This window comes from Schistocerca serialis, chromosome 12 (genome assembly GCF_023864345.2).
Source record: "Schistocerca serialis cubense isolate TAMUIC-IGC-003099 chromosome 12, iqSchSeri2.2, whole genome shotgun sequence".
In the NCBI taxonomy this organism is placed as follows: Eukaryota; Metazoa; Arthropoda; class Insecta; order Orthoptera; family Acrididae; genus Schistocerca; species Schistocerca serialis.
In genome coordinates this window covers 15707188-15734912 of record NC_064649.1, presented here as the reverse complement: position 1 = coordinate 15734912, position 27725 = coordinate 15707188, and the positions used below count along the sequence as shown (strand labels likewise).

At 41.5% G+C, this 27725-nt stretch overlaps 1 protein-coding gene across 2 annotated transcripts in view; it reads right to left on the bottom strand.

The window, feature by feature from the left end:
- LOC126428450 (protein draper) overlaps nucleotides 1-27725 on the bottom strand; it is a 418154-nt gene that overhangs the window by 18480 nt on the left and 371949 nt on the right. For both annotated transcript variants that reach the window (XM_050090385.1, XM_050090386.1), the window contains 5 exons: nucleotides 21876-22040; nucleotides 15848-16054; nucleotides 11818-11973; nucleotides 7664-7840; nucleotides 712-822 (listed from right to left, as the gene is read on the bottom strand). In XM_050090385.1, coding sequence (XP_049946342.1) covers nucleotides 712-822; nucleotides 7664-7840; nucleotides 11818-11973; nucleotides 15848-16054; nucleotides 21876-22040 — 816 coding nt within the window. The remainder of the gene's footprint in view (nucleotides 1-711; nucleotides 823-7663; nucleotides 7841-11817; nucleotides 11974-15847; nucleotides 16055-21875; nucleotides 22041-27725) is intronic.

Here is a 27725-nt window from a genome sequence, read left to right as displayed (position 1 = left end):
TCTCCTTCATGCTCATAGTGCTCCAATTGTGTCTGAGCAGCATTGTAACGCATCCATTTCCGCATTTCTGTCAAGTCATGTGGAACCCATTGTGATGCAATTTTTCACATGCCCAAGCATTCCTTCAGGATGCGAAGCACAGTTGTATGAACTAATCCAGTTTTGTGGGTGATCTCACGAATTGTATGGTGTCAATCACTGTCCACTAATGCGGCAACAACATACACTACTTCTTCAGAGACACTAGGACGACCTGCCCGATGCATGTCTACCACTGTTTTCTGACCTTCACTGAAGGCTTCTACCCAATGTGCCACTGTTCTGTACGGCAATGCCGATTCCCTGCATGCCTCTTGAAGACCTAAATGATGCTGTCATGCTGTACGACCTTTGGCACATTCAATCTTGATCCAACTACGTTGTTCCTGTTTCGAAAACATAGTGACACCGTTACGTTAGACTGCTCGCTCAAAAGTGACTGTGCTTCCCTTGATTGTGTGCATGCCAGTGACGTGGGATGGGTGAGTCCATCTGCTTGGAGGTAAGGTAGGTATGTCAACGTGTGCTATCAGGGACAATAGCATATTCCATTGCATAGTGTCTCCACAGCAGTGTTGCCACTATTTAAGTTCCAACCTACGTATATACACAAAATGAGGTGGACTATTGTTAGGAAGGAGTTTGTCAGAAGTTATCAAATACATTCCTTACCTGTGTATGCATGGCGGCACACACAACCATCAACTGCATGACAGATAAAGTTCTCATTCTTGCATTCACATGGCTTCATGCAGTGATCTCCATAATAACCTTCAGGGCAGACTGGAAAAAAGAAAAAAAAAATTACAAATTCACATTATACATAATTGTGTCATCCACAATAGTAAAAGTTTGATCATAACAATATTGTTCTAATGACTCGTGTTATATCTTTTTAAGAAATATGTATAGCAAGGAAGAAAATGAAAACATACAAATAAAAATAGCAGTAGACTTGTGGAGCATGCAAGCACTTTCTCTCTGGTTCCTTTTTACATAATTCTGTAAAATCTTGAAAATATTCCAATAATATATGAATAATATTTGTGTCAACTCTTTGTAGATATTTGACACCTATGCCCCAAACAATTTTCTGCAAAATTATTCATGAAATTTGTGGAAAAATGGGACAGGAATATACAAATTACCTGTAACACATATATTTTAAATACAGAAGTTGCAATTTTCTTGAATTCATCTTTTTTTTTAATTATGTATAATCTCATAATTAAATTTTTTTTTTTAATTATGTATAATCTCCCCCCCCCCATGAACCATGGACCTTGCCGTTGGTGGCGAGGCTTGCGTGCCTCAGCGATACAGATAGCCGTACCGTAGGTGCAACCACAACGGAGGGGTATCTGTTGAGAGGCCAGACAAACGTGTGGTTCCTGAAGAGGGGCAGCAGCCTTTTCAGTAGTTGCAAGGGCAACAGTCTGGATGATTGACTGATCTGACCTTGTAACAATAACCAAAACGGCCTTGCTGTGCTGATACTGCGAACGGCTGAAAGCAAGGGGAAACTACAGCCGTAATTTTTCCCGAGGGCATGCAGCTTTACTGTATGATTACATGATGATGGCGTCCTCTTGGGTAAAATATTCCGGAGGTAAAATAGTCCCCCATTCGGATCTCCGGGCGGGGACTACTCAGGAGGATGTCATTATCAGGAGAAAGAAAACTGGCGTTCTACGGATCGGAGCGTGGAATGTCAGATCCCTTAATCGGGCAGGTAGGTTAGAAAATTTAAAAAGGGAAATGGATAGGTTGAAGTTAGATATAGTGGGAATTAGTGAAGTTCGGTGGCAGGAGGAACAAGACTTCTGGTCAGGTGACTACAGGGTTATAAACACAAAATCAAATAGGGGTAATGCAGGAGTAGGTTTAATAATGAATAGGAAAATAGGAATGCGGGTAAGCTACTACAAACAGCATTGTGAACGCATTATTGTGGCCAAGATAGATACGAAGCCCACACCTACTACAGTAGTACAAGTTTATATGCCAACTAGCTCTGCAGATGACGAAGAAACTGAAGAAATGTATGATGAAATAAAAGAAATTATTCAGATTGTGAAGGGAGACGAAAATTTAATAGTCATGGGTGACTGGAATTCGAGTGTAGGAAAAGGGAGAGAAGGAAACATAGTAGGTGAATATGGATTGGGGGACAGAAATGAAAGAGGAAGCCGCCTGGTAGAATTTTGCACAGAGCACAACATAATCATAACTAACACTTGGTTTAAGAATCATGAAAGAAGGTTGTATACATGGAAGAACCCTGGAGATACTAAAAGGTATCAGATAGATTATATAATGGTAAGACAGAGATTTAGGAACCAGGTTTTAAATTGTAAGACATTTCCAGGGGCAGATGTGGACTCTGACCACAATCTATTGGTTATGACCTGTAGATTAAAACTGAAGAAACTGCAAAAAGGTGAGAATGTAAGGAGATGGGACCTGGATAAACTAAAAGAACCAGAGGTTGTACAGAGATTCAGGGAGAGCATAAGGGAGCAATTGACAGGAATGGGGGAAATAAATACAGTAGAAGAAGAATGGGTAGCTTTGAGGGATGAAGTAGTGAAGGCAGCAGTGGATCAAGTAGGTAAAAAGACGAGGGCTAGTAGAAATCCTTGGGTAACAGAAGAAATATTGAATTTAATTGATGAAACGAGAAAATATAAAAATGCAGTAAGTGAAACAGGCAAAAAGGAATACAAACGTCTCAAAAATGAGATCGACAGGAAGTGCAAAATGGCTAAGCAGGGATGGCTAGAGGACAAATGTAAGGATGTAGAGGCCTATCTCACTAGGGGTAAGATAGATACCGCCTACAGGAAAATTAAAGAGACCTTTGGAGATAAGAGAACGACTTGTATGAATATCAAGAGCTCAGATGGAAACCCAGTTCTTAGCAAAGAAGGGAAAGCAGAAAGGTGGAAGGAGTATATAGAGGGTCTATACAAGGGCGAGGTACTTGAGGACAATATTATGGAAATGGAAGAGGATGTAGATGAAGATGAAATGGGAGATATGATACTGCGTGAAGAGTTTGACAGAGCACTGAAAGACCTGAGTCGAAACAAGGCCCCCGGAGTAGACAATATTCCATTGGAACTACTGATAGCCGTGGGAGAGCCAGTCCTGACAAAACTCTACCATCTGGTGAGCAAGATGTATGAAACAGGCAAAATACCCACAGACTTCAAGAAGAATATAATAATTCCAATCCCAAAGAAAGCAGGTGTTGACAGATGTGAAAATTACCGAACTATCAGCTTAATAAGCCACAGCTGCAAAATACTAACACGAATTCTTTACAGACGAATGGAAAAACTAGTAGAAGCCAACCTCGGGGATAATCAGTTTGGATTCCGTAGAAACACTGGAACACGTGAGGCAATACTGACCTTACGACTTATCTTAGAAGAAAGATTAAGGAAAGGCAAACCTACGTTTCTAGCATTTGTAGACTTAGAGAAAGCTTTTGACAATGTTGACTGGAATACTCTCTTTCAAATTCTAAAGGTGGCAGGGGTAAAATACAGGGAGCGAAAGGCTATTTACAATTTGTACAGAAAACACATGGCAGTTATAAGAGTCGAGGGACATGAAAGGGAAGCAGTGGTTGGGAAGGGAGTAAGACAGGGTTGTAGCCTCTCCCCGATGTTGTTCAATCTGTATATTGAGCAAGCAGTAAAGGAAACAAAAGAAAAATTCGGAGAAGGTAGAAATAAAAACTTTGAGGTTCGCCGATGACATTGTAATTCTGTCAGAGACAGCAAAGGACTTGGAAGAGCAGTTGAATGGAATGGACAGTGTCTTGAAAGGAGGATATAAGACGAACATCAACAAAAGCAAAACAAGGATAATGGAATGTAGTCTAATTAAGTCGGGTGATGCTGAGGGAATTAGATTAGGAAATGAGGCACTTAAAGTAGTAAAGGAGTTTTGCTATTTGGGGAGCAAAATAACTGATGATGGTCGAAGTAGAGAGGATATAAAATTTAGACTGGCAATGGCAAGGAAAGCGTTTCTGAAGCAGAGAAATTTGTTAACATCGAGTATAAATTTAAGTGTCAGGAAGTCGTTTCTGAAAGTATTTGTATGGAGTGTAGCCATGTATGGAAGTGAAACATGGATGATAAATAGTTTGGACAAGAAGAGAATAGAAGCTTTCGAAATGTGGTGCTACAGAAGAATGCTGAAGATTAGATGGGTAGATCACATAACTAATGAGGAAGTATTGAATAGGATTGGGGAGAAGAGAAGTTTGTGGCACAACTTGACCAGAAGAAGGGATCGGTTGGTAGGACATGTTCTGAGGCACCAAGGGATCACCAATTTAGTATTGGAGGGGAGCGTGGAGGGTAAAAATCGTAGAGGGAGACCAAGAGATGAATACACTAAGCAGATTCAGAAGGATGTAGGTTGCAGTAGGTACTGGGAGATGAAAAAGCTTGCACAGGATAGAGTAGCATGGAGAGCTGCATCAAACCAGTCTCAGGACTGAAGACCACAACAACAACAACATGTATAATCTCTGTTGGAAGTCACTAAGTGCTGTCATTCTCAAACTTTGGATGAGTGATTTCCAGGTATTTGTGCACCGTCAATTACACTACCCCATGAGACACACACAATATCTACCTGTACTACTTGTCTTATTGAGTAAATTTTTAACATAATATTACACCTCTTAATCAGTAGGTTATGACAGCATTCTGAATTTTTAGATTCAACCAATAATTATGCAAAATATTGAAATTCATATTTTTGTTGCCCATACACTGAAACTGGCACCACAGTTCCAGGAGAGGGATTTAGCAATATATATTACAATTACTTCTAACGACTTTTTGTTTCTTACTAAATTCCTAATGTTGTTCTACAAACAGGTGTTCAGTTTTAGGACAATAATTTCACAGACACTGAATATATTTTTGTTTTCAAGTTAGTGTCCATGGAATTCTGTGTACTAAAATCAAACACCTTTGTGTAGCACAACATTAAGGAATGAAGAACAAAACAAAAAACTGCGATTAATAATAAACTGTCATTTAATACTCTTTAACAGTACTAATTTAAAACATGAGATCAGTTTACATTCCTGGCAAACAGATTTTTAAGAAAAACCACATTCTTGCAAAGAGCACTGAAGATGCTTTTAAATAAAGTTAAATAGGTGTGGATTAAATAAATCTTTTATTGTGGTCACAAAAGATGGTATGGAACCAACATAATTCATGTGATGATGCCTGTACTGGATTTTTTGTAAGTTTTGTCTGGATATGTATTTTTTATTGGGAATTTCATTTTTTTTGTCCCCACTCAAAATCCCCTAATTCCCATGATTGTTCCCAATAGTTTTATGTTCTCTTCAAATCATTTTGATTATAATATACATAATCAGATTGCTTTCATTTGATAGCATCTGTGATGTCACACTGTGTAAGTATGAAATGGAAGTGTACATTATCTTAATGATGTCACAGGTCAATGCCATGGGCAAGTATCGGACAATTCGATGCTTTTGAAAACAATGCTCGATGTGACATTCCCTAGGCCACTCTGATCTTGTTGTTGGTTAGTTTCCTCCACCCTGTATAATAATGTAGAACACTTATTTGAATGAGGGCTATGAAAGCTGGCAGTGAAGAATGTACAACATACATCCTTGGAACTTCAGGCTGAAAACATAGTGAACATATGTACTGTATTTACCCAAGTATAAGATGAAAATGATTATAAGGTGACCCACTTTTTTCAAAAGGCTTCTTGGAAAAAAAAGTTAATATATTCAGACTGATCAAAATTACAAACTGTTTATCTGCCTAAAAAGGTAACATTGTACCTAATCTAAATTTGTATCATTTCTTGACTGTCTAAATTTTGATAATACAAGGAGAAAAAATAACCAAAAATAAATTGTTCACATTAATCTGTGGAGCATTTTCTTTTCTACATTTTTCGCTTACCGACCCTGTCATCTATGGTGTCACTATTTTTAATCATCATCATCATCATCATCATCATCATCATCATCATCATCATCCTAACAGTAGAATTCTGAAATTTATACCTTCATGGTCACCGTTTCTTTAAAATATGTTGCAATTTCTGAGGTTCTGGTTGCAGTGGGACCTGAAAACACAGCTGTTTTTATCCAAGTATTGATGTGGGAATGTTACAATGTCTCTTGCTTCCAAACATATCATATGCCCACTGTTCTCTCATTGGCTGGGCTGTGTAGAACTAGCAGCTGACACACACTCTGTTGTTCCCATCATATGTCACGATGAGCATCAACAACATTGCAGCACTAAACACATGTGCATGCCAGTGGGCCCTATCTAGAATTTTACCATCTGCTGCAGAAATGAGTACCATTGTTTGGTATTTGTCAATTTTTAAAGTCAGTTCAATCTGGACTACAAATAGACTCATGCAAACTTCATGTTAAACATGGTAGATGTTCTTAAAAAGCCAAAGAACACTGTATAGATTTCCATGGCTGGCAACATGACATAATTTGCTGCTCGCTCACTAGTCCCTCCCTGCACTTAACTGAGTTGGTAGCCAGGCTGGTATAACTGTTCCCCTCCAACCCTTCTGCGCACTGTGCCTGAGCAACTATGAAACACGGACTGCAGTATCTTCTACAGTACTAGTAATATGTAATAACAATGACTAATACATAAATAAATTATTGCAACAACAATTGAGTCAAATTCTTGAAGTCCCAATCGTCCAGTGATGTAGTGTTACTATCTTCACAACAGATCTTGCCACTGTAATTTATTCTTGGGACAACAGTTAGTCACTTTAATTTGATTTATTTCATTTGTTAGAGATTTTATTCTCAATTAATTTTCTTTCTTGTTTCATCTGAAAGCCACCCTCAAGTGTTCTAAAGCTGATTAAAAGCTGGTAATGTAAACTGGTATTCTAATACATGAACAGTGACTGAATTTCTCATTTGCAACCACTTACAAAATCATTACAGTCTCTCATAATCGAGTAAAATATTTATCTGTGTTTAGAATCAAGTAATGTTTTTTGAAGACCAGAATTTCCACTTTTGAATGTTACATTTACTTAAAAAGCAACATTAATATTTGAACAGGGTATCAATACATGTATGAGAACTTTTGTTACAAACTGTTCAGTTACAGCAAGAGTTTATAAGATAATAGAATTTAGTGCTATATCCTTCTGTGTTACACAAAAGTAGTGGCTAGTTCATAGTTTCTCGCATATCCTTCGCATAAGCACCGCACAAATCAAGTGTCAACACTATTGTTTGAGCACTGTTAATACTATATCAAGTGCTTTGGCATGTTGGAAAATCAAGAGCCTCTTGAACACAAGCCCTGGCCTTGTGAATTCTTCAAAATAAATCTGTGTGTGACCTCAGTGGCCAAAGCTTCATCTGCAAATGTAAGACAACCCCTACGAACCCTATTAAAGAATGTAAAAATGTTAACCTCAGCAGCAATAGTTTAATCTACGAGTATAAGATGACCCCGTATTTTTCGAAAGACGAATTTTGGATTAAATTGGCCTAATATTGTAGTATGTGTGAGGCCATTACCAGAGGGTCCTGCCCCATCCTCACCTTTGGTGCAGTGTTCCCCCATCCAGCCGGCAGCGCAGTGGCACGCACCGTCATTGCGGCGGCACTTCCCACCGTTCTGGCACTTGCAGTGCTGGCTGCAGTTCATGCCATACGTGTTCTCTGGGCATGGCAGCGAGCAGTTGACACCTGTCCAGCCGGGTAGACACCGACACACTCCTGCAGGCAAAAATTGTCAGACATGTGTAACTTGTACACTGATTCTGTGATTGTACATACGGGCGGGGACGGCGGGGGGTAGCTGTAGGGTTGTAATAATCACAAAAAAAGTCTGTGCAGTGCCAACACTGTAGTAATCTCCAGCAGCTACCTATAGGTAAATTTCATTTAATAGACTGACTTCATGATGAGAGGCACCAAGTAATGCTTGGAGCCTCCTGTGGCCCAGCAGACTGTAATGAAATGCCATGAAAATGAGTCTACAAGTCCCTGGTACTCCTCAGGGAGCAGTGACACCAAAACACTTGCAAAGAGACAGCCAATTCTGGTCTGTTCGTGGGTGCAGGATCAATGGCACGGAGCCTGCATTCCGTGACACCCCAGATATGTTTGATGGGGTTCAAATTTGGGCTCCCAGGGGGCCGTCACGATCTTCAGACCTCCCCTGCATGTTCCTGGAATCATTTCTGGGTGACGTAGAAGTGATGTGGCGTTGTGTTATCATCTTTAAACAAAGCAGAACAGTCTGGGTGTTGGAAGGCGAAAAATGGGTGCAGATGGTCCCCGAGCAGCTCAACATACCGCGGACCATTCAAAGTACCTTCCAGAACAATTTGGGGGTCTCTCCATACCAGGAAAATGCACCTCCTACCTTATCAGAGACACCATCACCTTGGACCACACCTTCTTGACAGATGGGATCCATCGAATCAGGTAGTCTGCCACAGATGGTGCCTCCCATCAGAACAGTGCAGTCGAAATTGTGGCTCGTCTGATCATATCACATTGTTCCAGTGTCCATCTCTGGTGAGTGGCAACAAATGCAAGCCATTATGCCCAGTGACATTGAGCAGCAGTGGCTCCCACACCCCACAGAATCCGTGTTTGTATGAACTGTCCACTGGGGGATGTTCCTAGCACGTGCTATGTTGAATTGAGCTGTATCTGTTGCACTGTTGCTCTTCTGTCACTATTCATGACCTGTCTCAGATGTCACCTGTCACAGTCATTGAGGGTGGCTGGACCATTCATGATACACCCTGGATACGGTTGAAAATGTGAAGTGGAATTCGTGCACCACTGCCGAGATCGAAATTCACACCCGTTTGGGAGGCATCAGCTCATGACGTCGTCACATGTTACGCAAATCACTTACACAACCACTTCTCAGAAGGTCTCCTATACTACTGCAGCTGGCACGGAGGGAGTATGGTGTGTATACAACACACTTGTGCCATCTGTGCCCCACTATCCCATGATGTTTGCTAAGTCAGTGTACACTGCCACTGGGTTGTACAGTATTACTAACGAATAAGCTTAATCTTTTATGATGTGTATTTTATTTAGTACAATTACCTTACAATATTCAGTACAATGTGACAAAAACTGCAGCTACATTTCCTTTGGGTCAGGGTCACAGAAGTGAAAGCAGGAGGAACCCTTGTGGGGAACTGAGTGCTGACTAATCAACATTTCTAAAATTCAGACAGCTTGCACTGAATTATCCAGTCATTCACACACAGTGACACAGTCATGTCACATGCTCTATGCTGTGATTGGCTGACAGAAGGAAACCGAGCAGCTGAAAGTCTGATTTAAGTGTTTGCAAAACTAAACACTATATTTGGTCCTTTTTATGTTCCTAAGATTTGGTGTGAAACCAGTGTTGTAGCCCTGGAGAAATGCATGACACACTATGTGCTGTCTTACAATATTTTTATTCACAACTGGTTTCGATCATGGACTATCTTCACAGAACTAGCACAAAAATGGATACAAAGTGAAAACTGTGAATATCAATGCAAATTACATTTCCATGAGAATAACTAGTCAGAAAAATTAAGTGTACTTATGAAAACATCTTTTCTGGTTAAATAGCATGCATGACGTACAAAGTTGTCCCAACAGTTTTTTTTTTTTGTTCACTTAATTCTTCCAACTAATAATTCTCATGAAAATGTAACTTGTGATGATATTCAAAGTTTTCACTTTGTTTCCTTCTTTGTGCTAGTAGTGTGAAGATAGTCCATGATCAAAACCAGTTGTGAATAAATATACTCTAAGACAGCATGATGTGTATCGTGCATGCATGTCTCCAAGTATACTGACACTTTTGTTCAAAGTTGTAGCACTCTGAAGTGTAGAAAAGAACCAATAGATCCTAAACACTTCTGACCAGTTTCTGTTCTTTGCCAACTGCACAATGCCTAGAAAGGTTGATCATCAATCAGATCTCACAAGATGCCAATAAAAACCTTGATAATGACCAGTCAGGTTTTTTCCCAGGAAAGTTATGCCGTGGTCAAATACTTGCAAGTTACTGGAATTGCATTTGTAGATCCATCAGTAGCATATGGCAGCATCAACCATAAGAAACTGATTGCAAAGCTATATTCCAACACAAAAGACTACTGTTTAACACTGTTTACAAATGTTCACTGCAAAACAGGAAGTTTTTTCATTTTGCATAATAAGTGGAGCCAGTCTTGAAGAATGACTTCCTTCAGGGTAATGTATTGGCACCCCTGCTATACAAGTACCAACCAATTAAGCCCGGAACAAGATGATTTATTTGTGTAGATGACACAGCAACTGCAGCTCAAGACAAAACCTTCGAGGAAGTGGAGAATAAGCTGACAACAGTCCTCTGAGAGATAGGCAAATATTATGAGATAACAATCTAAAGCCAAATCCCAGAAAAACACAGGTGTTTGCCTCTCATCTGAGAAACTGGGAAGCCAAGAGAAATTTAAATACATCCTGGAAAGGACAACAAGTATGCCACTACGATACTCCGAAACACCTGAGAGTACAGCTGGACTGAAGTCTCACATACAAAGATCATTGCCAAAAAACAAAGCTGAAAGTATTTGCTTGACATGTCATCATCTGTAAACTTACTGGCACCACCTGGGATTCACAGCCTAACGTGCTCCTACAGCTGCACTGTCACTGTGCTTAATACGCAGCACCAGTCTGGTGGAATTTGACACATACCAAGCAGGTGGTTATGGCAATGAATGAGATTGGGCACACTGAGACTGGCTGTCTATGAACAACTCCTGTCATCAAAATTGTCAAATTATGAAAACAGTGCCAACTGACATCCACAGAATAACAGTCACATAAATGGAAAAAAAGAAGCAGGAAATCGACCCTAGGCATGCCCTGGTTAGATACAAACCACAAAAACTTAGGTTGAGGTGCCAGAGGACTTCGTGTGCACACATCATCAGGAACTGTCAGCATCTGGAACTTACCAAACAAAACTACAATGAAATTCATTAAGCAGAATGGTTGGGGAGAACATCAGTGAGGGACCTGCCACAGACATTCACATGCTGTGCTGTTTGTGACACAGAAGGCACTAAACTGATTGAGGACAGGAGTGTCACGATAGATGGTGAACCTCAGGAACTGAGGCTTCATGACTGATGGGGTGCTGTGTGTGTGTGTGTGTGTGTGTGTGTGTGTGTGTGTGTGTGTGTGTGTGTGTGTGTGTGTGTGTGTGTGTGTGAAGACGTATAGTACCTACAACATTACCTGGTGTGTAGAGTATGGTCGAAATCTTGGAATTCTGTGTTAATTAAATGCAAAAAGTTCACTGAGAGAATTCTCTACAAGGAATCAGATAAGGAGGACTAGGTGGTTATAATTTATTTATTATTACTGATTTTAGATGACCATTTGACAATATAAAGTGGTACTCATCTACTGTACCTTGCTGTTGCCATCTGCAATTGGTAATCACGTAAGTCATGGGAGAAGAGATGCAAATGTCTCCTTGACAGCATATAACTTTAGACGAAATGTTCTATCATAGCATGAATGTTTAACAACTGCGCAGTAGCACTGAGGTAAGTTTTTTAATCTTGTATGGCAAACTCGAAAATTCTTTTGATTTGTGAAATTGTGAACATCATCACTTTACAGCCGTACACACATACATATAACTTATAATCTCACTGTATACTGACCTGTAACATGGTGACAGTCCGCCCCATTCTTGCAGGTGCATTTATTCTGGCAGTTGAGGCCGTACGTACTGATAGGGCACGGATGCTCGCAGGTGAGTCCTATGTAACCCGGCCGGCACAAGTACTGCCCAGTAACGTGGTCGCATGCACGAATACCTGCAGAATAATACCACAAAGCTCAGTGGAACCAGAAGCATTGGTAACAATTGGAGAAACACTGAAATGAAATCTGTATACGAAACACTGAAATGAAATCTGTATACCGAAAGAAGGTAATACACGCACATTTCAGTTGTTCAGAGCAATGAGGCAGATAACACCTCGGAGCTGCAGACTAAACCAAATATAAGTTAAAGCATCCACTAATGACATTTTAGCAAGGCTTAGAAATACATCTAACTTTCAGATATGACGTGCAAGCTATGAAAGCTCTCTCTAGTATGGCTAAGGAAATTGAGAAGGTGCTGGGAGCACAGAGACACAGTAACAAGAGCAAAGGAGGAGAACAGAATGAAAGAGAACAAAAGATCATGTTCTGCCATACATTAGTGCAGCTACGACAAGAATCAGCCGATCAAGCTCATATTCATTAAAGACAAAAAAGATGCACCATAAAGGAATTAGCCAAGTGGTATGTAAATCAGTAGAAATGTACATGTACAGACAAACAAATAATTATAATTTCAGAAAAATTGGATGATTTATTCAACAGAAATATCTTCAAAAATTGATCAAGTCAATAACACATTGGTCCACCTCTGACCCTTATGCAAGCAGTTATTCAGATTAGTACTGATTGATAGGAGTATCACTCCTGGTTGTTACAGCAATACTATGGGTGACAGTCAGGTTGGTGTCCCATCATTATATAGAGCATCTCCAGATGCATCGTCAGCCTGAAGTCCCATTGACTGTAGTACAATTGTCTTCTGAGAGTCCTGCTTTGAACACAGTCCTAATGACTAATGAAGACCTCTCTGGACATGCCCCAGACAGCGTTGGAATAACAACCTGATTGTTGCCCACCACACAGCTTGACAACCAGCAGGTATTATCTGGGGTGCCATTTCATTTCATAGCAGTACCCCTTTGGTTGTCACGAGCAGCATCCTTACAGCACAGTGGGATGTCAATGATATTCTGAGCCCTGTTTTGTTGTCCTTCATGGCAAGCCATCCTGGAGTTACATTTCAGCAAGGTAATGCCCGCCCACACACGGTGAGAGTTTCAATTATTTGCCTTTGTGCTTGCCAAACCATACCTTGACCATCAAAATCCCTGGATCTCTCCCCAATTCAGCACATCTGGAGCATTATGGGCAGGAGCCTCCAACTGGATGGAATTTGGCACAGTATGTCTCAGGAGGACACATCCAACAAACCTATCAATCAATCCCAAACTGAATGACGGCTTGTCTAAAGGCCAAAGATAGATCAACACATTATTGACTTGCTTAACTTGTGAGGCTCTTTCTCTTGAATAAATCATCCATTTTTTCTGCAATAGTAATCGTTAGTTTGTCTGCACATGTACACCATATCTACCAATTTCTGTCCCATTTGGACAATTCCTTTGTGGTTCTTTTTGTCATGGAGAGTATTTCAACCACCTGCTAAAAATGAAGAACTTTCTATGCAGTGTAAAAGCTAGCCTTGGGCTTCATACATCTGGGGGTCTGTCACATTACATGGAAATATAGAAAAAGTGACATCAGACAAATGCAGCACTGTCTTCGTACATTAGATGGAACGTATATGCAATGTAAGTGTGCGCTTCTGCTGACACCTTTCTACTGACTGACACTACCCAGCAATGATGGAAAACTCCCACCGAGTCTTACCAGTGCAATTACCTTGCACCACTGTAGTTCATCCTGCTGCTAGCACACTTCCTCACCAGGTGGTGATATTAAACTGGTTTGTGTTTCACGTTGTGACCATCACCCCGTGTTCTGAAACTTGAGCTGTGATTGCCTGCTTCGAGGTGACTCTACCAGTGCTGTGTTTGACTGTTCTTTGTTAGGCAGCTTCTTGCACAGTGTACATCTACTTTCACATCTCCATCTACATTCATATTCGGCAAGTTACTGTGAAGTGCATGGCAGAGGGTACTTCCCATTGTACTATATATTAAGATACAGAGCACGGGAAGAATGACTTGTTAAATGCCACTCTGCAAGCTACAGTTACATGGACAGTTTCAAACGTTTGAAGAATCACCACCAAAACATGAAGGCGTTCCCATGCAATAATAGGTTATCCTTTATGAGTGAACACCTGACACATCAGAGCTCTGGGTAGAGATCTGTGATGGGACTTCTCTTTGCTGTTGTTTCCATGTAATGATTGATAAGACGGGAAATTTTAAAAAATAATAATAATAATAATATCATTTAAAAAATCAAGATGTGAAAAGTCATTAAGTATCTCATAAAGTAACATATGAAAGCAAAGGAAATTCATGCCAATTTCCTTCAAGTTTCCAAGTCAACAACAGAGTTTAAATTTGGTCGGGACAGCTTAGATGACGATGCGTGTAGTGATCGACCAACATGTGCCTCTAGCGCAGAAATTATTGCAAAAGTGCATAAAATGGTCATGGAGGATTGCCACTTGAAAGTGGAGAAACTGCTGATGCTGCAGAGATGTCACCTGAATTAGCATATCACATTTTAACATTGGAATTGGATATGAGCAAATTATCTGATAGATGGGTGCCACAACTCTTTATGTAGGATCGGAAATCCATCAGAATGGAAATGTCCAAACAACATTTGAACTGTTTTTATAGCAACCAACAGGACTTTTTGTGCCAGTTTGTGACCACAGAGGAAACTTGGGTCAACTACTATATCCTAGAGACAGAACAACAGTCGAAACAGTGGAAACATATTGATTCAATACCAACAAAGAAAACTAAAGCAGTAAAGTCGGCCAGAAAGATCATGGCATCAGTTTTCTGATATGCAAAAAGGATTCTGCTGATAAATTATCTTCCCATTGGTCAAACTATTACAGGACAATACTACACTAACTCCACATACCAATACAGCATCAGATACATGAAAAAAGGCCAGGTTTCGTAAGCAAGAACGTCACCTCCCGTCAATACAATGTGCACCAACATGCAAGTGTCATTGCTATGGCAAAAATATATGAAATAAGATACGAATTGCTGTCAAACCTGGCTCTGCCACCTGATTTGGCTCCATCAGGCTTCTATCTCTACTCAAAGATCAATCTGTTTTTGGTGGACAGATATTCTCTTCAAACATAGAACCGACAGTCTTAGCTGATGGGTATTTTGCAGGCCTGGATGAATCTCATTTTCAAGAGGGGATCTAGCCACTGGAACATCTCTGTACCAGGTGCATTAGTGTACACTGAGACTTCACTGAAAAATAAGAAAGTTTCACTGAGGTAAGTCATTTCTTTCTGTTCCATTCCAAGAACTTTTCAAATTACCCCCATAGATTAGGCGTATCTTTGCAATCACTGCAAATCGATACAGGGGGGCAGCCAAATGAAAATGAGACAGAAGAAAAGGAAGTAAGTAAATAAGCTGATCAGTATCTCAAAAGTAACTGTCATAACTGTTAATACATTAATCACACTGTGAGACAAGATGGTCAATGCCTTAATGGAAAAATGTTTGCTGTTGCCTATGGAACCACAATTGTATTCAAACACACTCCTCTCTATCGAAAGGAAATGGACAGCCACAAGTGTCTTTCTTCAAGGCTCCAATAAATATGGAAATCACAGAGATAGGGACTGCATCAACGAAGTGTAAGGGCTTCCCAGTGAAACTCCTGTAGTATATTCTAAACAACAAAATGCCTGCCCACACATTACCAAGGTTGTTTCAAATACGCAGCTTATTTAAAATGTATTGGTACTGCTAGTATTAACTGTAGCTGCCACTTCATATGTAACAATTAGCCATCACACTTTTCTTTTCTGTACGCAGCTTTTGTTTTCGTGAAAAGCAGTAAAGGAGTAGGAATGTGTATAGCTGGTTCTGGACGCACCGTATATGACCTCAGGGCATCTCTGCTTGCAGCCCAGCCCGTAGAAGCCGAGCTTGCATGGCTGTGTGCAGTCGGGGCCCTCCCAGCCAGCAGCACACACGCACTCCCCGGTCTGCGGGTCGCACGAGCTGTTGTTCTGGCAGATGCAAGTCTCTGAGCAGTTCTCCCCGTAGCTGCCTTCCTCACATCGGGTCTCGCAACTCACACCTGTTCCAGGGAAGACAACACCAGGCCAATGTTACGGCAGTTCTATAGGTACAACAAACATACAAATGCATGCACATATGCACGCAATATAAAATTGATTTAAATTATCTGTCCTTTCTCAAACCTCCATGAAACTTCTCTTGCTGACAGTCCCACAAGCACCCCCCATCCAACACACACACACACACACACACACACACACACACACACACACACACACACTCTCTCTCTCTCTCTCTCTCTCTCTCTCTCTCTCTCTTTTTTGTGTCAGTGTTATGGACGCACTCTATATCCAATAAATTTCTTCACAAGAAAGACCCTTTGTCAGTCATAACCTAAATTTTCATGTAATAAAAGTTGGTTCTGGTGTAACGGAGCAGACCCATTCAAATGAAAGATAAAAATGATTAAAGCGGTCTGTCTCTTTTTCAAATCATTCATATTACTTATCTATATTACCAAGCAACCATCCCAGAACCAAGACCCAAGACCCACTTGCAGGGTGCATATCTAATGGCTTGTGGGGGGAAGGGAGGGGTGAGAGGGGGGAATGGAATATTTTGGATGATTATTGACCAAATTTAAAAATTTGAATTCTGTCATAATCTACTCATTAAGAGACATAATCCTGCACTGAAAGTTCAACAGAATAAGACAAGTATTAATGACAAAAATTGTGCGTAACTGACAGCAAGGTAAAATCCAGACTTTATTGATCCAGTATTTGAGAATGAGAGCACTCAGGGACTTTCAACAATTTTACACATAATTTCAAAACTTTATGAAACTTTTTATCCTTGACAATCACCCCCTCCCCCACAACGATGTGGTGAAAGGAAAAAGTTTATCACTTGCCAGAGCCACACTTTCTCTTTTCATACACTAAAACTTCAACATCAGACAAGACTTTTAATTTATACTTCTTTACTGTCAACTCTATCCCACATCACAGTTTATGCACAGTATCCACATATACCACTAAATTTACCTGCAAAATTATATCACTGCATTACACACAGTTCAGGAGGTAAAGCATCATAAACACAAGATGCAGGAAAAACTAGTTTTTGCTTAAAACAGAGTGTCTTGAACAATAAAGATTTTACATGCTAAGTGTCAAATATTTAACTCATTTGTAAATTAATGTGACGTTTGAAGCTGTTTTGTGCATTCAAGTTCAGTTCTTTAAGCAATCTGGAGTTTACTGGTAGTTACTCTGTCAGGTCTGTCTCTGTTGTTTCCCTTTACCAAAAGCACAGTAACCCTGCCACCCCCAATTCTCTGAAGAATCAAACTCCACTGAATAAAACAAGTTCAAATATCTGATTATTTTAAAAATGAATTAATGTGTTAAATACTTGGTATTAAGCATTAAAACATTTCAGCAAGAAAATGTTTGAAATTATGTGTACAGTTTATTGGAAGTCACTATACCTGGGTGAGAACAACAAAGTGACTGACATGAAGCTGTTTACAGAGCTGCTACCATAGGAACAGTTAATCAGAGAATGCAATTGATCGCACCTTCTGTTCCATTCAGTGTTGTTAATTCTCTATGCTACAGCTACTATAACCAGTTGCAGACATTTGAAGCCAGTAGCCTAAACAGCTGTGATCCATTTCCTTGTGTACTTTGTTTCCCTTTGTTGCGAGATTATTTTGTGCCATAGAATGTTTGAAGCCTGCAGCAGAAGGGTACAGTAAAGTATGCCTGCTAAACAGAAAGTTCAGCAATCTTCTCGTGTTTTCCATGACCAGGCACGTGAATATTGGTATGTGAATATTTTGAGAAGGAGAAGTGTGATTATATTGTCTCTAATGAAGATTGTCAAAAGAACTAAAGACACTTCGAAGATCAAAATTTATAAATATAAATACTGTGCAGAAGGGAAAGAGCCTAGCTCATCCAAACTGTGGACACCAGGTAAAAGGAGAAGAATAGAACAACAATTAAGAAACTTGGGCTCATTCCAACAAGATGCTATTCGTTACAACGTACACAAATATTGTCATAGAACAGAATAACCAACTATAAAAAAAATATGCATTACTCTTCCCAAGGCAGAATTATTCAGTGGCAGCAAGACTTCTTTATTAATGTTTGTCAGAGTCCTCTGTTTTTGGTGATGTTGGAGTGTGGCATTTTCGATTTTTAATAAACACTGTTAAAGTGTCGTTCAAAGATATTGTATGGCTCAATCACATGTAGATATATGCCATCATTCCACCAGAAAAGACTGGACAGACAATAGTACATGCAGAAGTTCTGCTGTTCTTCCAGGGAGGGGCAAAAGAATTACTATGTTGGCATGCCGAAATTTCATCTGGTTTCATACCTATCTGACGGCTCATTTACAAATCGAGGAAAACAAAAGTCTATCACGAGGAGATAAACCATGATAGTTTTCTTAAATGGTTCACAGCAAACTACTGGAAAACTTAGACCAGCTGTCTGTCACTGTAATGGCTAATGCTGCTTACCATTCAATTACTGAAGATAAAGCTCTGACGATGGCAACATTGTTGAGTGGCTGAAATGCTACATTGTGAAAGTTCAGGATGATTTCCATCAGATGGATACAGTGAAAACAAATAAGCTACAGTTTCAAACAGTTTGTTGTGAATGAAGTGGCTAAACAACATGGCCACACATTCTCAGGCTTCCACCATACCACTACCACTTCAAAGCCATAAAAATGTTTTGGGAGGACATTACCATTATTTGGCAACAAATAACAAAAACTTCACTGAGACAGAGATTCAGAAACTGTTAGAGGAAGCAGTGGCACAAACAACAACAGAGAAGAGAAGTAATGTTTTACACCACACAGAAATGGTGTAATCAGCAATTCTTGCACAGATTAGAACACACACAATGGTCATACTGATGAAGAAAGTGACTTTGAACTATGTAGCTTTTGTCCTTTGCCATAATTTGTTTTTATTTTATATGTTTGTGTTTCATATTTTTAACTGAATGGTGTATACTGCATTTCCTCAATAAATATCATCTTCTTATTAAGGAATGCTCCCCTGCACAAGTATTATGTACTGCATGCACACTACAGTATTCGTAAGTATGCAAGTATTTTATACTATTTTACGTTTGTGAGTTATTGTACACTCCTGGAAATTGAAATAAGAACACCGTGAATTCATTGTCCCAGGAAGGGGAAACTTTATTGACACATTCCTGGGGTCAGATACATCACATGATCACACTGACAGAACCACAGGCACAGGCAACAGAGCATGCACAATGTCGGCACTAGTACAGTGTATATCCACCTTTCGCAGCAATGCAGGCTGCTATTCTCCCATGGAGACGATCGTAGAGATGCTGGATGTAGTCCTGTGGAACGGCTTGCCATGCCATTTCCACCTGGCGCCTCAGTTGGACCAGCGTTCGTGCTGGACATGCAGACCGCGTGAGACGACGCTTCATCCAGTCCCAAACATGCTCAATGGGGGACAGATCCGGAGATCTTGCTGGCCAGGGTAGTTCACTTACACCTTCTAGAGCACGTTGGGTGGCACGGGATACATGCGGACGTGCATTGTCCTGTTGGAACAGCAAGTTCCCTTGCGGGTCTAGGAATGGTAGAACGATGGGTTCGATGACGGTTTGGATGTGCCGTGCACTATTCAGTGTCCCCTCGACGATCACCAGTGGTGTACGGCCAGTGTAGGAGATCGCTCCCCACACCATGATGCCGGGTGTTGGCCCTGTGTGCCTCGGTCGTATGCAGTCCTGATTGTGGCGCTCACCTGCACGGCGCCAAACACGCATACGACCATCATTGGCACCAAGGCAGAAGCGACTCTCATCGCTGAAGACGACACGTCTCCATTCGTCCCTCCATTCACGCCTGTCGCGACACCACTGGAGGCGGGCTGCACGATGTTGGGGCGTGAGCGGAAGACGGCCTAACGGTGTGCGGGACCGTAGCCCAGCTTCATGGAGACGGTTGCGAATGGTCCTCGCCGATACCCCAGGAGCAACAGTGTCCCTAATTTGCTGGGAAGTGGCGGTGCGGTCCCCTACGGCACTGCTTAGGATCCTACGGTCTTGGCGTGCATCCGTGCGTCTCTGCGGTCCGGTCCCAGGTCGACGGGCACGTGCACCTTCCGCCGACCACTGGCGACAACATCGATGTACTGTGGAGACCTCACGCCCCACGTGTTGAGCAATTCGGCGGTACGTCCACCCGGCCTCCCGCATGCCCACTGTACGCCCTCCCTCAAAGTCCGTCAACTGCACATACGGTTCACGTCCACGCTGTCGCGGCATGCTACCAGTGTTAAAGACTGCGATGGAGCTCCGTATGCCACGGCAAACTGGCTGACACTGACGGCGGCGGTGCACAAATGCTGCGCAGCTAGCGCCATTCGACGGCCAACACCGCGGTTCCTGGTGTGTCCGCTGTGCCGTGCGTGTGATCATTGCTTGTACAGCCCTCTCGCAGTGTCCGGAGCAAGTATGGTGGGTCTGACACACCGGTGTCAATGTGTTCTTTTTTCCATTTCCAGGAGTGTATTTAAATGAACATTTCAGTTCTATTTCACCACCCCTTTCATATTGAAAACATCAATTAAATGTATATTTTTCTGATTATTGTAAAAAAACAGTCTGCTTCCTGTTGCATTTATTGAGATACATAAATAATAGTAAAATAGAATCACAGGAATGCATTCATTAAGTGACAAGGCTATTACGATCCTGCAAAGCGAACTCAACACTGCACGTTAAAATGCATCATGAGAAGGTAGTCAGTACACAACTGCACAGCTATTGCACATACAGCCATGTGGCGTGCGAACACACCTGCTAACAAATAACATCGCACCTTTACACACTCAACTGTCTTCCAGTGTCCATCGCTTTGTTGTTCCAAGTCAGGTATAAGTGCTCTCATTATCAAATGATGGAAGAGAATACTCTGGGTAATTTGTGCTCCATTTTAATAAAACCTAATTTATCAAGCACGGCAACGTTTATGACATCATACATTCTGAACTGTTTGTCGGGATTTGTTGATACTGGTCCAAAAAAAAGTTGCAAACAGAATTACTAGTAAATTAAAATGTTGTGCCCGATAATGAAGTTTTGTTTTCTCTCATTATTTTTTAAGGGTCATGGGAGTGGGTGGTGTGTCAGTGAGCAAAAGTTTTGAAACTGTGTACAAGGCTTACTGGAAGTTAGTAAGTGCCCTCATTCTCAAATACTAGAAAATATAATCTGGGTAATTTGCATGCTGTGAGTTATGCTTCCTCGAGATATAGACATAGTTTCTACTTTCAGTATTTGACTCACTGTGTTACACTTTTAAGAGATTGTATCTCTTAATAAGTACTTCACAACAGCATTACAGGAAAAAATATGTTTACATAATTGACCTCATCAAAAATATGAAAAAAAATGCCTCAAAGTACCTAAACAGACATTTACAAAAACAATTTACAATATAATTTCTACCAATTAGAAATTACTATATAATGACTAATAGAATGGTCTATCAATGACCCCCCCCCCCCCCATCTCTAAGCCCCCGTAACAGGTGTCCCATGTCCAGCATGATGGAATCTGTGTCTTCAACTGTCTGTGCTTTAGCTTGTCAAGAAGGCTAAGCCAGCATCCTTTCAGCTCAGGATAGACAGAAATATTCAGTAGTCGTGGTCAATGACGTTTTGTCAAGTCACGTACTACTGCACTATTTCCCCATCTTCAAGGAAAAAGAGATTTCATAAGATGTAGACATACTCTACAACTGTGCCAACAGAGCTAAGTAACTACACTGGACACAGAGAGGTTCGGACTCACCCTTCCACTCGGGCTTGCAGATGCAGCGGCCCGTCTCCGGGTCACAGCCGATGCTGTTGTCATCGTGGCACTGGCAGATCTGCGTGCAGCCGTGGCCGAACCAACCCGAGTCGCAGCGTCGCTCGCATACTTCCCCGACATAACCAGGGCGGCATGTGCATGTTCCTGCACACCAGATGTCTCAAGTTAACTACTCTCCTTCCTGCAGACACAAGTGCACTTTTTATATCGATAATCTTTTGCATGCAGAGGCCCACAGCTGACATGAATTTCTTGGAGGAAGTCACTTTCCTGCATAAGCAGTGGCTTTATTTTTTAAATAAATCATATCAAAGTAAAAATTGTTAGTATATACCATAAAGCAAATTCATGGAAAAGAAATAAAACTTCTGATGTTAGGAAAAAAATATGCTGTGAGAGACAGCAACAGACTTGTAGGAGCAGTTTAACAGAATGGACATTGCCCTCAAAATATCTTACAAGATGAACATTAAATGTAGTCCAATTAAATCAGGTAATACTGAGAGAATTATAGAATGCATCTGCAAAGTCTCTCCAAATCAGCGAACTCCCTGTATCTTGCATTGCTGGGGGTGGAACGTTGGCAGCACATTCGTGTCACTGCATAAGCTAAGGGCTGGGCTATGTTGGGGGATGGAATTCAACATCATTACAATTAAAACAATTAAATTAATTGACAGGATTACACCAAGGAGATGGGCTATCACCTGTCCTCTTCAACCTGGCACTTGAGAAGGTAATGCGGGATTTCAACAGAGAAAACATCGAGGGCATTCAAATTAGTAATGAACACATTACATATCTGGCCTATGCAGACGACATTGCACTATTAGCATGCACACAAGAAGATCTGAAGAGAAGTATCCAGACCTTGGAGTTATTGGCAGCTGGGATCGGTCTACAAATTAGCTCTGAAAAGACAAGAGTATATGACCATAGGAAGAAAGATCCAGAACTCTCAAGATTTAATCGTGAACAACACCAGGTATAAACATGTGAAAGAGTTCAAATACCTCGGATCATTTTTACAGAAGTAACATCAACTGAAGCAGAGATAAAAGCACGACTGCAGGTGGGAAACAGATACTGTCACTCTCTAGACCCTATATTAAAATGTAGAAGTGTCTCGCAACAACTAAAGCTACAGTCATATAAGACATTAATAATGCCAGTAGTACTTTACGGTTCTCAAACCTGGAGCACTCGAAAACAAGACCTTAAGCGACTGCTAACATTTGAAAGGAAAGTCCTCAGGAAAATATTTGGACCAGTCAGAGATCAGACTACTGGAGAATGGAGAAGCCGCCATAACACTGAATTAGAAGAGCTGTACAAGGAGCCTAACATCTTGGGAGTGATGAGAAGCAAAAGACTGCAATGGGCTGGACATGTTGTTAGAATGGAGGCAACAAGATGGCCCAAAATCACAATGGACTGGATCCCGTCAGGCAGCAGACCAGTGAGAAGGCCTAGAAAGAGGTGGATCGATGGAGTGAGGGAAGACCTGTTGCAGCTGGGAGTCACGGAACTGGAGACAGATAGCAGAAGACAGAGACGCATGGAGAGCTCTAACTGTGGTGGCGCGCGGTCCTCTGGGCCTGATTGCATGAAAAAAAAAAATTAATTTATTATATTAATCACAATTAAACACACTGTACTCATCAATGTTTTTCACTTTCTTGAAGCCATAGTTCAACATGTTAACATTTATATGCAAACACCAATACCAATGTTTCATGTGGAACTCAAATGCAGATAATCCATTATCACTGTCTTCAGATCATCTATATCCTTTTGGTTATTTTGATACACAAACTTTTAGTCACACCTCAAAGGAAATAGTTGAGTGGAGACAGATCCGGTGAGTGCAAGGACCAAAGCCCTTTGAAAGTACTCTGTCTCCAAAGATTTCATCTGAAAGTCATAGGGACTAGAGTGCAGTATCAGCAGTAGCATTCTCTTGTTGGAAAAATGAATGACAGATTTCATTTTAATGGATAAATTATCTGGGAACAATAGACATTGGAAATGAGCATATTATCGAAAAAGATCAGCCCCGTAATTCACACTCGCATTATGGCAACCCACATTCTGATTTTCTATGCATGCAATGGTGTTTCTTTTAAGTCATGTGAATTTTCTGATGACCTAATTCGTGAATTTTGGGAATTAATGTGGCGATATAGGTGAAACCAGGCCTCATTTGTGAAAAAGTTTAGATCTAAACACCAAATCCATCCCAGTTAACCAATCGCTGAAACCATTCACAATGTGCTATTTGTTTTGCATGGTCCTTATTGGACTCCACAACATGATGTCTGAAATGTCCTCAACCTTCTATTTTGTTAAAAGTGTGGTCCTGCCAGTTCGTGGTACGTCGTGGACTGAACAAACTGGAATTTGTGAATTAAATCACATACAGTGTCAGAATGTGGATATGTTGAAGCACGAAAACTCAATCTAAATTGCAGCCTCACATGTTCCGTATCACTTCCTCCTGCACAAAAAACCACTTCCATTAAAAATGCTGTCTCTGCAATAGTAAGCATTGTCACTCCACTCACCTTACACAAGACAATAACACAACTAACAGCTGCAACACACACGCAACACTACTACCCCACCCTACCACTGCAGGTCCACAGAATACATGCAGGTAAGATCTGAATGTGCTGTCAACCCTATGTGCCCTGCAATGCAAAACTCACAAGACATGCTGCAGCGGAAAGACTTTGTGGATGCACAAAACTGGATGATAAAAGTAGTAGATTAGCTTTGTTGTTTGGTCAGAAAACAACTGACGATGGACAAAGTAGAAAGAATATAAAATGCAGATGGGCTATAGCATGGGACTAAAGCTTTTCTGAAAAGAAGAATTTGTTAACACCTATAAATTAATGTGTTAGAAAGTTTGTTGTGAAGGTACCAGTAAACCTCCAGTTCTTTAAAGAATCAAACTCTCATGTATAAAACAGCTTCAAACACCCGACTAGAAATAAGTTACAGTGTTAAATATTCACTTTAAGCATCTAAGAGAGAGGAAGTTTAGGAATTGTTTGAAAGCCTATTTGTATGAAGTCCCTAACTGCTCTCATTATGAAACACTGGATGAGTACAGTCTGGCTAATTTGCACTGCATTTTAAGATAAAGCTAGTTTATCACACATCTCAATATTTACAATGTCATATCTCCTAAACTGTGTGTCATACAATGGTATAACTTTGCAGGTATACTGAGTGAAATGAGGGATGTCCAAAAAATATCAAACCATAGTTTTTATTGTTGAAACCAACAATGGTATGAGGACAGTATGCTCTCTATGTCTGTAGGCATATGTAGTGCACACCCCTGATGTTTTTCATGCTTGAGGAAATGACACTCACTGGCTAGCTGTTGAAAAGTAAGTGGTAGTTATCAGATTTTGTGTTGGTGCAAAATGACAGAAAAAGAGGAACAATGTTATTGCATCAAATTTTGTTTTAAGCTTGGCAATCCTCATGTTGAAACAATCCACAAGATTCAACCAATGTTTCAGGACAAAGGAATGCGTGCCACGTGGATAAAAGAAAGTAGAACCATTTCAAAGATGTAGATGTAGACTGCATATCAGTGAAGAGTGAAGCACCTTCAGGCAGGCTCTCAACATCCACAAATGAGGTTGTTATTGATCATGTAAGAATGCTCATGATGCATGATAGATGAATTACAATCAGAGAACTTTCAAACGAGGTTGTAATTAGTATTGGATCCATTCATTTCATTTTAACATAACATTTACATCTCGAGAGAATCTCAGCAAAATTTGTGCCAAAGTTGCTAACAACTGAGCTCAAACAACTTCATTTAGAGACACTGGAAACTGTGAACAGTTATCCCAACTTTCATAACACAGTGATCACTGGTGGTGAGTCCTTGGTTTATGGGTACAATACAGAAATGAAGATCGAGTCACTGCAATGGAAGCATCCATCATACCCGAGACCCAAAAAACAAGGCAGTTCTGACCACCTTTTTCTAACTCCAGTGGCATGGTCCATCAAGAGGATAGCCCAGATGGTGCTTATGTCAATAAGGTGTACTACCAGGGGTCCTGCATCACCTTCATAAAATGGTGAGATGCAAATGGCCAGACTTTATGGCAGTGGGTACCTTCACCACAGTGAAGCACTCACTCATCATTCTCAACAATTCAGAGTTTTTTGGCGAAACACAACACAGCTATGGTTTGTCAGCCTCCCTTTTCCCTTATCTAGCACTGAGTGACTTGTGGTGTTTCCATAAACTGGAAAAGACACTGAAACGGACCAGATTTCATAACAGGGAAGGCATTATGCAGAATTTGACGATGCAGCTGCACACCTTTCAAAGGACTCTTCCCAGCAATGCTTCCAGCATTGTGAGAGGTGTGTAGAATCTGAAGAGGGCTACTTTGAAGATCATCAGCCTCAAACAGCAGTATCATAATAAAGACTGATCTTATTCATATAAGTAAAAGTCTGATACTACACTCCCGGAAATTGAAATAAGAACACCGTGAATTCATTGTCCCAGGAAGGGGAAACTTTATTGACACATTCCTGGGGTCAGATACATCACATGATCACACTGACAGAACCACAGGCACACAGACACAGGCAACAGAGCATGCACAATGTCGGCACTAGTACAGTGTATATCCACCTTTCGCAGCAATGCAGGCTGCTATTCTCCCATGGAGACGATCGTAGAGATGCTGGATGTAGTCCTGTGGAACGGCTTGCCATGCCATTTCCACCTGGCGCCTCAGTTGGACCAGCGTTCGTGCTGGACGTGCAGACCGCGTGAGACGACGCTTCATCCAGTCCCAAACATGCTCAATGGGGGACAGATCCGGAGATCTTGCTGGCCAGGGTAGTTGACTTACACCTTCTAGAGCACGTTGGGTGGCACGGGATACATGCGGACGTGCATTGTCCTGTTGGAACAGCAAGTTCCCTTGCCGGTCTAGGAATGGTAGAACGATGGGTTTGATGACGGTTTGGATGTACCGTGCACTATTCAGTGTCCCCTCGACGATCACCAGTGGTGTACGGCCAGTGTAGGAGATCGCTCCCCACACCATGATGCCGGGTGTTGGCCCTGTGTGCCTCGGTCGTATGCAGTCCTGATTGTGGCGCTCACCTGCACGGCGCCAAACACGCATACGACCATCATTGGCACCAAGGCAGAAGCGACTCTCATCGCTGAAGACGACACGTCTCCATTCGTCCCTCCATTCACGCCTGTCGCGACACCACTGGAGGCGGGCTGCACGATGTTGGGGCGTGAGCGGAAGACGGCCTAACGGTGTGCGGGACCGTAACCCAGCTTCATGGAGACGGTTGCGAATGGTCCTCGCCGATACCCCAGGAGCAACAGTGTCCCTAATTTGCTGGGAAGTGGCGGTGCGGTCCCCTACGGCACTGCGTAGGATCCTACGGTCTTGGCGTGCATCCGTGCATCGCTGCGGTCCGGTCCCAGGTCGACGGGCACGTGCACCTTCTGCCGACCACTGGCGACAACATCGATGTACTGTGGAGACCTCACGCCCCACGTGTTGAGCAATTCGGCGGTACGTCCACCCGGCCTCCCGCATGCCCACTATACGCCCTCGCTCAAAGTCCGTCACTGCACATATGGTTCACGTCCATGCTGTCGCGGCATGCTACCAGTGTTAAAGACTGCGATGGAGCTCCATATGCCACGGCAAACTGGCTGACACTGACGGCGGCGGTGCACAAATGCTGCGCAGCTATCGCCATTCGACGGCCAACACCACGGTTCCTGGTGTGTCCGCTGTGCCGTGCGTG